Source organism: Chinchilla lanigera, unplaced genomic scaffold (assembly GCF_000276665.1).
Source record: "Chinchilla lanigera isolate Chin_1 unplaced genomic scaffold, ChiLan1.0 scaffold00074, whole genome shotgun sequence".
In the NCBI taxonomy this organism is placed as follows: domain Eukaryota; kingdom Metazoa; phylum Chordata; class Mammalia; order Rodentia; family Chinchillidae; genus Chinchilla; species Chinchilla lanigera.
This window is the reverse complement of record NW_004955475.1, coordinates 11,101,355-11,115,684: the sequence shown is the minus strand read 5'-3', so window position 1 is coordinate 11,115,684 and position 14,330 is coordinate 11,101,355. Positions and strand designations below refer to the sequence as shown.

At 40.6% G+C, this 14,330-nt stretch overlaps 2 protein-coding genes across 5 annotated transcripts in view; both read right to left on the bottom strand.

Moving 5' to 3' along the window:
- The window catches only part of Acrc (acidic repeat containing), a 34,324-nt gene extending 29,790 nt beyond the window's left edge, over positions 1–4,534 (bottom strand). The window contains exons 1-3 of the mRNA XM_005401708.1: positions 4,525–4,534; positions 244–400; positions 20–59 (exon numbers count right to left, since the gene is read on the bottom strand). Coding sequence (XP_005401765.1) covers positions 20–59; positions 244–400; positions 4,525–4,534 — 207 coding nt within the window. The remainder of the gene's footprint in view (positions 1–19; positions 60–243; positions 401–4,524) is intronic.
- Ogt (O-linked N-acetylglucosamine (GlcNAc) transferase) overlaps positions 3,433–14,330 on the bottom strand; it is a 49,995-nt gene continuing 39,097 nt past the window's right edge. For 2 of the 4 annotated variants that reach the window (XM_005401672.1, XM_005401673.1), the window contains exons 16-22: positions 14,137–14,307; positions 13,911–14,027; positions 13,646–13,816; positions 11,315–11,467; positions 10,038–10,290; positions 9,472–9,595; positions 3,433–5,834 (exon numbers count right to left, since the gene is read on the bottom strand). In XM_005401672.1, coding sequence (XP_005401729.1) covers positions 5,660–5,834; positions 9,472–9,595; positions 10,038–10,290; positions 11,315–11,467; positions 13,646–13,816; positions 13,911–14,027; positions 14,137–14,307 — 1,164 coding nt within the window. In that variant the 3' untranslated portion in view covers positions 3,433–5,659. The remainder of the gene's footprint in view (positions 5,835–9,471; positions 9,596–10,037; positions 10,291–11,314; positions 11,468–13,645; positions 13,817–13,910; positions 14,028–14,136; positions 14,308–14,330) is intronic. The other 2 variants (XM_005401675.1, XM_005401674.1) reach the window with 2 other exon arrangements.

The window sequence follows — 14,330 nt, the reverse complement described above, 5'->3', positions numbered from 1 at the left end:
AGCGCTTCGAAAAGCGAACCGGCCCGCATGGCCGCGCCGTGATTCCAGGCCGGCCTGCGCTACGTAGAGACGGCCCGGCTCAAAACACCCCTAAATAAGTGGGACCAAAAACCCGAAAACACCCCAACACTGTCGCTTTGTGTCCCGCGGCGGATGAAGCAACTACAGTCTGAGGTCTTGCGAGGCCCTCTTTTTACTTAAACTTCATCCACTAATCGCCGCCTAAGCCCACCAGTCACTTACTTGCTCTCACGGCTCCGGTACGCGGGCCGCAGCTCAGGCGCCACCGCGCTTGGCGGTGCGGTTGCCGTGGCGCCTGCGGGTTCGATGGCGCGCGGTTGGCGGGCCGCGTGACTGAACAATGGCGGGCCGGGGTCGTGGCCTTTTATAGTACCCAGAGCTAAGGAAGCCGGGATACCAACTGACACGGTCCCGCCTTCACTATACCCACCTATCCATACTGAGGTCACAGTACAAATTTTAATTTGACCCTATGAATGATTATGAACTAATATTTCCACGCCCAGTTGCACTGCTTCCGGAGCAAGGGGTAACACTTCCACGGGCTGGCCCATGGCGCCATTTCCAGAGCGTGATTAGGGATTCCGCGTGATTGCGATTCCGAGCGATTCAGATACCGCGGCGAAAGGCCGCTAAGTTACCTCTTTGAGTTATAAGGAAAAACCAAGCCGAGTCCTCCTTTAAAGTTTCATGCTTGTTGCCGCCGTGGTGGTGCACACCTGTTATCCCAGCACTCGGGAGGCTGAGGCAGGAGGATTGTTGCGAGTTCAAGACCAGCCTGGGCTACAAAGTGAGCTCAAGGCCAGCCTGAACTGCATAGCGAGACCCTGTCTCAAAAAGACAAAAAGAAAAAAAGGTTTCACGCTTGTGAAAACTTGGCTAACTGAAGCTTGTGCCCCGCTTGAATTGCCCAAACTGCTAATCAGCACCTGCCCTGGAAACGCCTTTTGAGCTAGTGGGCAAGGGCCACAGATGCCCCTAGATAAGAGCAAGGCGGCAATCCAGTATGGCCTAGCAGCACTGAATTAGGAAATTTGTGGCCAGAACAGTCAGATCCCTAGAGACAGAGAAGTTAATTACTTTAGTATTTTGGCGCTCACTCTAAATACCACGAAAAGCAAATGGAAGTCAATGCTTTTTTAGACTCTGCACTTCTCTCCATCAGACACACATACATTTCATAATTTTAAGCATTTGGCCAACACAATACAAATAAATCATCCCTGCATTTGATAGTTTTTTGTGCTAGGCATGGTTTGGTGTTCTTTGTTTTATCTTTTCGGGACAGAGTCTGGCTATGCTCACTTTGTAGCCCAGCTTGGTCTCGAACTCGCAGTGATCCTCCTGCCTCAGCCTCCCGAGTGCTGGGATTAGAGGCATGCTGTTCCACGTGCTTTATGTAGATTTATTCATCTTTATTTTTACAGTGACACTTCAAAAAGCAAGCAAAAAGCTGGGCATGAGGGCATGTATGCCCCTGACGTACCAGCCATTCTGGAAGCTGAGGCCTGGGCAACATGGCAACACCTGTCTCCAAGTAAAAAAGGAGCTAGTTTAGTGCTGTCATTTTAAGATATCACATGACTGGGAAGTATCAAACCTGAGAGTCAAACTTGAACAGTGTTAATGCCAAAACCCCTCAAGCACCAAACTCTGGATGTGTAAAGGTACTCGGAGTTGATAGGGTGCTAGGTAAAAGGAGCTGTTCATTACTACTAATAACCAACTTACAAAAGCCTCCTCCTGCATAAGCCCCCTTCATAAAACTGCCTTGGAGGCTTGGGCAAGGAACCTAAATGTTAGCTATTAAGACACATACGCCTCGGGGCTGGGGATTAGCTCAGCGGCACAGCGCCTGCCTGGCAAGCGCAACGTGGTGAGTTCGATTCCCGGTACGGGGGAAAAAAAAAAAAAGACATATATGCCTCAAACAAGAGTGGGTTAGGATTAGAATAGAATCTTAAAGCGCTTTATGTCTAGCATGGTAGTGCATGCCTGCAATGCCATCACTGTGGGAGGCTAAAATAAGAGAATCCCAAGTTCCAGGCCACTCTCGGCAACTAAATGTCTCAGTAAGACTCTCAAAATAAAAAATAATAAAAGGACCAGGAATGTAGCTCAGTATGAAGGCCCAGGGTTCAATTCCCAGTATCTCAAAAAAAAAAAAAAAAAAAACTAAAAGGCAGTTCAGAGGTTATCGGTATAAGTTTATTCAAAGCAATCCAACAAGTCCTTTAGACTAAAGGAGAAGCCAAAGTAGATGTAAAACAGCAACACAGGCATAGCCAGGTGAGGTGGCGCTCACGTATGATCTGTACTCCAGATGCTGAGGCAGGAGGATTGCCACAAGTTCAAGGCCAGCCTGGGCTACATAGTGAGATCCCACCTCAAAAAAAAAAAAAAAAAAATAGGAAGGCAGGATGCTGGGGCTGGTGGCACACACCTGTAATCCTAGCACTCAGGAGGCTGAGGCAGAATGACCAGTGTGAGTTTGAGGCTAGTCTGCACTACACAGCAAGACTATCTCAAAAAATAACAACAACAAAAAAAAGGCAGGTAAAAACTTATGGTGCTCTACACTAGACACCTTTCTCCTCATGCTTTTAGGAAACCAACACTAATCCACTTTAGGGCGTTGAGAGCACAATGAAGGAAGACATGTTGGAAAGTAAATCACCTGAAATCTTATTGAAAATAAATACATCCTCATATCTCCGAGAAAACTGGTACCCAAATAGCCTATTAAGACTCCTAATGCATTGAAATCTTCCTCTCCCTTGCAGCTGAGTCTAACCACTTTACAAATCAGCAAAAAAAAAAAAAAAAAAAAAAACCTTTGCTCCAAAATACCAAAACGAAGAGTCCACATAAAGAATGAGGCCTTGGGGCTGGGGACTTAGCTCAGCGGCACAGCGCCCACCTGCAAGCGTGAGGTTGTGAGTTCGATTCTCGGTACTGGGGGAAAAAAAAAAATCAAAAAAAAAAATGAGGCCTCAAAAGTAGTAAGTAAATAAATAAAAGGGTAAATAAAGCCACAGGAGTCATAAGCAAAAGAGGAAGAACACGATTTTTTAAAGGGGTCAAAGGCTTTTTTATCTTCATTTTTCTTGAGACCAGGTCTCTGTGCACTTCAGGCTGGCCTCAAACTCACAGCAATCCTCCTGGTCCTCCTGCCTCAGCCTCCGGAGTACATGTATCACCACACCCAGCTTTTTTATCTTAAAGGACCCTATACCAAACCCAGTCCTTCATCAGACTTGGCTGAATAAAGAAAAAAATTCTTGATATTAAACTACGTAGGAAAACCTGTCTCGGTTGTTCCAAACTGTTCAAACGTAGGTTTCACCATGGGATGGCCCCATTATTCCGTCCAGCATTCACGAGAACAGCACATAAAATACATCAGCCATATTAAGGGGAAATCATTCATTTATTGTTTAAAGATTGCAAGACAATATCTGAATTCCTGTAGCACAATTTAAATGTTTTACTTTTTTGATAAAGCAGAGTATAATAGAAAAAAATTAGTTTCCAGTAATGTCTATATCTCTATTCAGAATTAAGTCTTCCACAGACGTATTACCTGGGAATAAAAGCCTATTACAATAAGCGAAGCTTCAACCAGAGCGGCTACTGTTCGTGCCAGGAAGTTCATCCCTATAGGAGGAATGATGTGCTATGTCAGACAGCTGTAAGGCTACAGCCTTGAGGGCATTGGAAGTATAGTACCCTATTTCACAATGAGCAGCTCAGTGAACTTCACATCAGTTTATCGGCAACCATGCTAGCAACCTTAACTGATAGCTCAATCAGATAAAAAATAAACTGAGAAATCCCTTAACTGATGTCTCTTGATTTACATTGTTGAAAGGTACACACGGGTCATTAACATGTAATTCTGAAACAGAATTACATGTAAGACTCTTTACTCAGATTTTGGTTAGCAGTAAGAATCTTTCAGAAATTCAAGTTCTTCATATTTTTCAATAATGTCAGCCAGGATACATTCAGGCAATAGCTCCAACTACAGAATAGGTTCACTGCCTCAGAGCTTTGGAAAGACATTATTATCTAGAACACTACTAGCAGACAAAAAATTATCTGTGACTTGATATCATAAGTGCAGTACAGCAAGACAAACATTTTCATATGTTGGCTTAAGCCTCAAGCCCCTGACCCTTTGTGAAATTTGGTAATTTTATTCCTATGGTTTTTGATACCAAAAACTGAAGCTTCAAGAGGGCTTTATAAAGCTTAATTTGTACTCCATACCAAGTAACAGTGCAGTTCACTATAAATGAGGCTGAATCCATATAGACTTCAAAACCAAGTCCAGAAGACAGCTATTATATAATACCCTAACGAAGTCTGAAAAATAACTAATTTTATACAGAGATGGTCCTTCCGTGATTTTACCTGTAACACGCTTTTCAATGTTACTTAATGTAGTGAATTGAAGATAACTGCAACTTACTGATCAAATATTTGAATATTTATACTTACCTGGGATCATTTCTGCTGAAAGAAATAGGAAGAACAGGACTCACTTTAAAAAAAACAACTTTAGAAAGGAAGGCAAAGTCTTATCACACACTATCATTTGTGGAAGCAGCATAAAAGAGGCAATCAAGGGTAAAACACTGGTGAAAGAGATCGCAATTAAGCAAAAAAAAACCTGTACTAATCGATGACAGTACCACAACTGTGCCCTTCGTAATTAGTAAATCAGTCCTAAAAATTTTCATTTGGCACCAGATGATGTGTTCAAGAGAAACACTCTGGGATGTTTTGAATCAGACATTAATTTTGTTAGCTTAGTTACAGGAGAATTTTTAAAGGGGGTAAGGGCGAGGGTGAGGTTGAGGAGAGAAGGAAATAGGAAATAGACAAGAAAAAATCTTGAGTCATTTTCTAAACCAAAAAACCAGATAGCTTCAAACATCAGATCAAACACTAAAATGACTGATATAGGCTCAAGTGGTTTATAAAACCTATAAAAAGACTACACCAGCAAAGTCCTTAATCTGTCAGGGTTTTGAAACTAAAACAGGGAGCAACATTTTAGCTTAAAACCTGATCTCGGGGGCTGGGGATTTAGCTCAGCGGCAAAAGCGCCTGCCTGGCAAGCGCAAGGTCGTGAGTTCGGTTCCCGGTACCGGAGAAAAACCAAAAAAAAAAAAAAAAAAAAAAAAAAACCTGATCTCAAGAGAATCAAAAAGACTTCACATGGTGATAAAAAATATCTGAAACCAAATATTTTTAAAAGCTCCAAAACCCAAAACATAAAGGGGGGGGACTAATTCAGAAGACTCAATCGATCCATGGAATCACAAGGGCTGGACAATCCATATCTCCCCTCCACACTAACCATCCCATGGAAGACCAAGGGAGATCAGACCTTCCAGACCTGGTTGATGCAAAACTCTGGAGATTCCTTGTGGACCAGCATTTTTCCATCTCTTGTGTTTCTCCTTACTGTGTAGGAAGCAAGTCTGGCTGTGCTATTCTATTATCATGATATATTACCCATCTGCAACATGGTACTGCACAGATAAGTAAGAAGTATGTTATCTAGATCCCTTTCCCCCAGGAGGCTGAGGCTCAGGTATAGGGGTAATTCTCCTGTACATAGTCTTTATTAGGCTGACTCAGTGACTTCAACAGGCTTAATCATGTGGTCAGGTTTGTTGCCAGCTGCATAATGCTCCCACATCTGCAGATAGAGCCGCTCTAGTTCCATTGTATATTGTTTGGTGTTGAACAGAGGGCTAGATATTCTCTGCTTCCAGACTTTGCCACGTATTTTCTTTAGGCTGGGTAATAAAAAAGAGAAGCAAATTTACAAATCAGAGCAGAAACGCACAAGTAGACTCTATTATACTCAGTCACCTTTTGTGGCAAAATACATGACCAAAGTTCACAATATTTTCTTTTCTGATTAGCCAATTACCTCAAGTTGAAAAAGGGAAGGGTCATAGCTAACATAATGCTAATACTATGAAGTATTATAAATCCACATCCTCTGAAAAACTTCAGTTCTTCCCTAAACAAGGAATCTAAAGAGTACCTATGCTCTCTCCATTTCATCCCACTTCTACCATTAAAATAAAATTGAGAATTGGCAATGGTATATGACTACTCCTACGTACTTATCTGTTAGAATGTAAACTGCTTGCCTTTTTGGTAAGCAATTTAGCAATGTATATATTAACAACCTTAAATGTTCATAATTTTTCAACCTATCAACAACACTTTTCAATTTATTGGAAATAAATTACCAGAGATGCAGATGTACATGAACATATAAACACATGAAGATGTTCACTGAAGCATCATTTTCAACAGTTTGGATATATGAAGTACTCAATGTATGAAGTCATTTTTTTTTGCTTCTTGAGACAAGGTCTTGCTATGTAGCTCAGGCTAGCCTTAAATTCATAATCCTCCTGCTTCAGCCTCTTGAGTGCTACGATCACAGGCATGCACCATCAAACCCAACATTAAAGATTTTAATGAAAAAAAAACTTAAGAGGAAAAGAAATATAGAACGTCCAGTGCCATAATTTTCTACTAGGACCAAGTTGAGACCTTTATGTAGATATATAATGAAAGCATTTCTAGTAACACCAAGACCATGGCTCTGTTCAGAAATGGGGGAAGTCCTCTTTCTCGCTCCACCTCTGAGTATATGAAAGAATTATTACTTCAGAATCAGAAATAAGAACACTCCTGTTCATTTCTGAAAATAATAATTAAGAACTTGTTTTAACATTGGCTGTGACATGGGAGGCTGAGGCAGGAGGACCGTTGCGAGTTCGAGACCAGCCTGGGCTACAAAGTGAGCTCAAGGCCGGCCTGAACTGCATAGCAAGACTCTGCCTCAAAAAAAAAAAAAAAAAAAAAAAGGCTGTGACAGAACTAGTAAAATGGTTCTGTATCTCTTCTGGCCTCAATCCAATCATGCTCATAGTAATAGTACTTTCCAAAGAAGACCCTCTATGCTATGTACTTTTTTTTTCAATAGGAGAACTGATAAACTATAATACATCCATGTAATGAAATACTATTCAGCAGTAAAAAGGAATTTGCCAAATGAAAAGAGCCTATTATGGTATATACTATATGGTTCTATGTGTATAAAATTCTAAAGATTTTAGGCAAAACTAATTTATAATTTTTTAAAAATCCAGAAGGTGGGTATGCTGGCACACACCTATAATTCCAACACTTGAGAAGCTGAAGCAGGAGGACTGCTGTGAATTTGAGGCCAGCCTGGGCTACAAAGTGACTTCAAGACCAGCCTGAACTGCATAGCAAAACCCTGGCTCCAAAAAAAAAAATACAGAACAGTAGTTGTCTCTGAGAATTCACAAAAGGGATGAATGGATAAGCAGTATGAAAGAACTGCTGGAGTGATGGCAATGGTCTCTATCTTCGGAGGGGTTTGGGTTACAAAAGTTACTTCTCCAAGCTCACTGAATGGTTAAGATTTTTGTGTTTCACTGTATAATAAATTCTGCCTCAAAAGAAAAAAGTAGCACTGAATTCTAATTAATAATACCAATTATTAAGTATTTAGGGAAAAGTATACTGATCTCTGCCATTTACTTCAAAATTCATCAAATAATGCCAAATGTGGTGGCACACACCTACAATCCCAGTACTCAGGAGGCTGAGGCAGGAAAATCTCAAGTATGAGGCCAGCCTAGGCTACAGAGTTCAAGGCCAGCCTAAACCACACAGCAAGAGCCTCTCAAACAAATGGTGACAAAATTTATCAAGTAAGCAGGACTGCTTGCTGGAAAAAGGAATAAAGACAGACATGTAATATAGCAAGTACAGTAACATGTTAGCAATAGAATCTATTACTAACATTAATCTTAGTAATTATAGTCTTAGTAATAGTGACTGCATCTAAGCAGGGAAGTGTTTATTATGAAATTGAAATTTTCCATAATAAAATGTTAAGAAAAGTATTATATGAATTAAACTAAGTCCCAAGCATCTAGTAAAAATTTGTAATAGACTACACTGTTTAATGCTTTCATCCCTGGGCCAACAGACATGATCCATTAACTTTTTTTAATGCCTGGGATCAAAATTTTCACTTTTCTATGTTCAATAGAGAAAATTCTGAAAATATCAAGTTGCTAACACATTGAATGCTTATGTATGATGTACCAGGCACTGTTCTAAGTTCTTCACGTGGAGTACCTTTTCTAAACCTCTCATCTCTGCAACACAGGTACCATCATTAAGCTCCATTTTTTACGCAAAAACACAAAGCAAATAGACGTAATCTTACCCAAAAGCACAAAGCTTGTAAATGGTACAGCCTGGATTCAGTATGCTTCTCTAGCTTCTATATGCTACTTCTTTAAAAAAAAAAAAAATCACAAAATACCCAGAGAAAAACCTTATGTAAAAGATAAATACTGAGCCAGGCCTGGTGGCACACGCCTGTAATCCTAGCACTCGGGAGGCTGAGGCAAGAGGATCATTGTGAGTTTGAGACCAGCCTGGGCTAAAAGTGAGCTCAAGGCCAGCCCAAACTACATAGCAAGACCCTGTCTCAAAAAAAAAACGATAAATACTACATCCAGGCATGGTGGGACATGACTATAATCCCAGCACTCTGGGAAGCTGAGACAGGAGGATTTCAGGTTTGCCCCAGTCTGGGCAATTTAGCAAGACCTTTTCTCAAAACAAAGTTTTGGGGTGGCATATTAGCTCAGTGTGAAGGTCCTAGGCTTAATCCCCAATGGGAGAGTGGTGGGCGGAGATAAGTACTGTTTCACTGTATGGATGAACCTTCATTTACCTCAACATTACCCCTCCAATTACAACCCATTTTCAGGCAGTCACATGCTTGGATTTTTTATGCTCTAATGAAGAAGCGGCAGTGTAAGGGTCAAAGGTCTGACATTTTTTAAGAATCTGAAAACTTTGAGGAAGGGTTGTACCAATTTACTCACCAATGTATGAAAGAATCGCTGCCTCAATGGTCCCTCATTGATGTATTAAAATCTTATTGTATAGGCAAATAATATTAACATTATTAATAATAATATTAATATTATTTTAATTGGCATTTCTACTACAGAAGCTGAAACTTTTTCTTGTTAATCATTTCAGTGAACTGTCTGGTCATTTCCTTGTTTATGTGCCTATGAGGGGATCTAAAATTTAAACGTTCTTCAAGCCATTAATACTTTGACATATGTAAAAAAGATTCTTTCCCGGTTGTTTGCCTTTTAATTTTCTTGAACTTAATCAACTATTTAATCTTTACATAGTAAAACTTAGTGATTACTTCACTAAAAATCAGTTTTCCCATTCATAGATCATACAACTATTTTAAATAATCTGTTTTATATTACTCTTAACATATGGTTTCATTTTAGAGCAGCTATATTCTAACATAATTTTGTTCATGGAAAGTTTACTTACTATTCTAAATCAGTTCCCAGTTTCACAGCTATGTCTTCATATTCTTGTCTATTTTTTGCAATAAGCTCAAGACAACCTAAGCAAGTGAGCTGAGAAGCTGCAACTCGAGAAGCAAGGGTCTCTCCTGTAATATAAAAGATAACAACTACACATTTGAGAATGTAAATAACACATCATTTTCAACCTTATTTATGTTAAGCAGCCATACAACACAGATGAGAACAAGTGCTCAGATTTCAGATTTGATTAAGTCTCATTTTCCTAGGAGTATATACAATTTCGCTCAAAAGTACCACCCTCAAAAAGGAGACTATGGGGTTTTATTGTTTTGTTTTTGGGTGTTTGTTTGTTTTTTTGGTTTTTGGTTTTTTTTGAGACAGGGTCTTGCTACGCAGTTCAGGCTGGCCTTGAGCTCACCTTGTAGCCCAGGCTGGTCTCGAACGTGCAATGATCCTCCTGCCTCAGCCTCCCTACTGCTGGGATTACAGGTGTTCTGCCATCACAACCAGCTGAGATTTTTGTTTTTTTTGAACAAGAAAGGTACCAATGATTTATCACCAATTTACCTGGCATAGTCACCATCGGTGTTCCTGCCCAGAGGACATCCATCCCTGTAGTGTGACCATTACAGAGTGGAGTGTCCAGGCAGACATCAGCCAGCTGGCCTCTCCTGACATGCTCCTCTTTAGGAGCAACAGGTGAAAAAATGATCCGGTTCTGGGGCAGGCCCATGTTTTGTGCATACTGTTGAATATTAGGTTCTCCTACTGCTGGAAAACGCAACAGCCAGAGCACACTATTGGGAACACGTTTCAGAATCTAAAGAGAAAATAAGAATAATTATTAGTAGCACATCTGGCCTTCTCAACAAAAGTTCCTGCAGGTCTCTAATAATTCTACTGCACTCTATTCTTTCTACCCAGAAAGAAGCCTACTGTGAATGTAAGTTCTTCTTCACACAGATGAATTATCAACTAAATTATTTACTTCTGCTTAGCTGTCCCCAGAGAATATGAGGAAAGACAGGAAAATGTTATTAGAAGACACAAGATAAGCTATTAACTGGCACGATATGAGGCAGCTATATCTTATGGGAATTGATATAGTCCATGTACACTGGTAAAGAGACAAATTTTCCACTTTACTTTTATAGGCTTGCTTTTCTTTTTGTCTTTTTGAGACAGGATCTCACTGTGTAGTTCACACTGGTCTTGAGCTCACTTTGTAGCCCAGGCTGGTCTCAAACTCACAATGATCCTCCTGCCTCAGCCTCCTGAGTGCTGAGATTACAGGTGTGCACCACCACGACTGGCTAGGCTTGCTTTTTGAGACAGTTTCAGTATGTTGACCAGGCTGGCCCTGAACATCCCAGCATTTGGAAGGCGGAGGCAGGAGGATAGCCACAAGTTTAAGGCCAGCCTGGACTATACAGCAAGACTCTGTCTTAAAGAAAAAACACACACATCCATCCAAAGAACAAGTTTGCTGCTGTCTGACTGAAAAAGAACGTATTTAATAGGTAAATAAAAAAGTTTCATAATGTGAAGTTTAGACATTGGAAGATGGCTGGAGGTGTAGCTCAATGACAGCACTTGACTACCATAAGGAAAGCCCTGGGTTCAATCCCCAGCACCAAAAAGGAAAAACAAGACATTGGAAGGAAAAAAAATTTAAAATGACCGAAAAAAATCTATAATCCTTTTGTAGATTAGAAATGAACAAAAAAAATGCCCCCCCAAAGAACACAACGAAAGGACTAAAAAGGGACAGCTTCAGCAAAACAGCCTACATATAAAATCTTTACTAGTCTCTAGATGTTAACAATGAATCTACACATACTCACATTTGCCCACATCTGCAAAGTAGACGGGTCAATTTTATACAACTGATTGAAGTTACAGTATACAATGGCATCTTCTGGTAAACCATACTGAGAACGGGTGGTTACAATAATGGTACGAGGAACCTCCTCTCCAGTGGCAGCTTTGTTGTTGATCTAGAACAAGGAAGAGAATATGATGAATATTATTTAAAGTTTAGATGCTCCAGTATTTCTTTTCTTGCAATGACTGGGTTCAAACCCAGGGACTCATGTATGGCAGGCGAACACTCTACCATTGAGTTACATCCTCAGCCCAGTCCAACACTTATTTTGGGGGGAACTGGGAATCGGACTCAGGACCTCATGCTTCCCAGGCAGGTGCAGTGCCGCTAGTCCAATACTTTTTAATCATTATAGAATTCCCTGAATTATAATGAGAAAATATTTTTGCTACCATAAATTTTTTTTTAAGAAGAAGGAAAATAATTCTAGCTTTTCGAGGGCAGTACTAGGGATTAACCCAGCACCATCACACAGAGCCAAATGCCTAGCCCTTTTAAAACTTTTTTCATTTTCAGACAGGATCCTGGCTAGGTCACTAAACTGCCCACGCCGGGCTTTAACTTGTGTGTCTCCTGCATCAGCCTCCCAGAGTGCTGGCATTACAGGTATGTGCCACCACCCCCAGCTATAGCCATTCCCTGTATACATATATTTCTTTGGGGTTTTGGTGGTTTTTTTTGTGTTGGTGGGAGGTCTTTTTGAGACAGCTCACTTTGTACCCCAGGCTGGCTTCAAACTTGCAACAGTTCTCCTGCCTCAGCCTACTGAGTGCTAGGGTTACAAGTGTGCGCCACCACACCCGGCTGGTTTTTGTGTTCTGGTGATTTCTTGGGTTTTTTTGAGACAGGGTCTCACCACATAGTCCAGGCTTGCCTTGCACTCACTATGGAGCCCAGGCTACCCTTGAACTCGAGGTGATCCTCATGCCTCACCCTTCTGAGTGCTAGCATTACAGGTGCACCACCACAACCAGCTCCCTGTGTATTAATTGGCAAAGCACCACACAAGAGACTTATTACTGGAATAAAAAACTTCTCAAAACCCTATTACCAACTCAACAGTAAACTTTTACTATTTTCTTCATGAATGAAATGCTCTTTTCTAAATCATGCTGATCCTTCAAGGCTAAAATGCAATTAGATTTCCAAGTGGTCTCCTCTCCAAAAACACTCTTTCCATTGACCATCACCATTGCTGAGTTTCTACACACATAATTATAGCTTTATCTTACAAATCCCATATAGCTGAGTACTGCGTTACACTGTTGGGTGTGTATGGACTTTTCAAACAAAACTATTAACTGTAGGGCCAGGGATATACCTCAGAGGCACAAGCGCCTGCCCAGTAAGCTCAAGGTGCTGAGTTCAATTCCCGGTACAAAAAAAAAAAAATTAACTACTATGAAGAATGGGATCCTTGCCTTATAATACTTTCTCGACACAGCTACACAGTCACTTATTCAAGCATCCAATATATACTGAGTACATGCTACATTACTGTGGTTAAGACATGAGCCATGAGGGAGCCAGGGATATAGCTCAGCAGCACAGCACCTTGCTTGGCAAGCGCAAGATCCTAAGTTCAATTCCCAGCACCAAAAAACAAGCAATAGCTAAGACATGAGCTATGGGCCAGGTGTGGTGGTGCACACCTGTAATTCCAGCACTCAGGAGACTGAGGCAGGAGGACCGTTGTGAGTTCAAGACCAGCCTGGGCTACAAAGTGATTGCAAGACCAGTCAGAACTGCATAGTGAGACCCTGTCTCAAAAAGACCAAAAAAAAAGACATGAGCCATGAAGAATTCTATTCACTGAAGGATACAAACACAGGAAACTGGACTGGACTGTGCTAACTATAATGATATACTCCAAATACTACAGTAGCATAGAGGACAGGTACTGATGGAGTAGGGGTGGAGAGACTAGAGATTAGTACAGGAATGAATTCCTGGAGAACTGTCCGAATTGAAAGTCTTGAGTAGGATTTAGCTGGAAAGTATGAGTTTACAAAAGCAAGAAACTGTACGGTGCCTATAGACAGCCCACCATGTAATAAGAATAAAGCCACGGACGGGGAAAACAAGACAGTAACACAGTAAACTCTCACTAAGTAACCTGCCGGGCTGAATTCAGGGGGCTTTTAAAATCAGACAAAAGTGTCTCCACTGAACTCATTTCCTCATCCATAAAATGAGGATAATGATGCTGACCTCAAGAGTTATCATGAGGATTAAAGAAAATAAATGCATGGTTGGTATTACGTATTACACTCTGCTATCCACCTCTCACCTGTGTAGTGGCCAGTCCATTGCTAATACTGAATCCATTAATTGTTATCTGAATCTGTCCTCTGTTAATCATTTCAATAACTGCTTCTGCAATAGTATTCATGGGAATGACAGGCATATTAAGAGCTGTGTTACTGCTATCTGCATTGTCTCCTCCATCAGGACATTTCATCTGGAAAAAAAAAAAAGACAAAATGTATTAATAGGAAAAAGATTCCAAACGCTGTTAACTTTACTTTAATGACAAATACCGGCTAGGTACTAACCTTGACAATTTTCACATCTGGCAGACTATCAAGAAATGCTTTGAGATCGATGCCATTCAGAACTATCCGATTGTCATAAATGTGCCCATTGGACTTAAAATCAATGACTGCTTTTTTCTAATAGGAAAACAGTTCCAGACATATCTTTTAGGATGCATATGGACAAAAAGGAGGAAATAAATGACTGCTACTTTGAAATTCCTCCACTGCACCATCTTCTACCTACCTTTAGGTGAGGGAACATATTAGCATGATCACCAATAAAGAAAGTGTGGGGCATATAAGCCAGTTTTTCAGAATACTGCTCAGCAACTTCAGCTGGTGAAGTTTCCTGATCAGTGATGATATAATCCATAAAAAGCGCACCACTAGTCCCAGGGTATCCCAGCCACATTGCCTTAAAAAAAAAAAAAAAAAAAA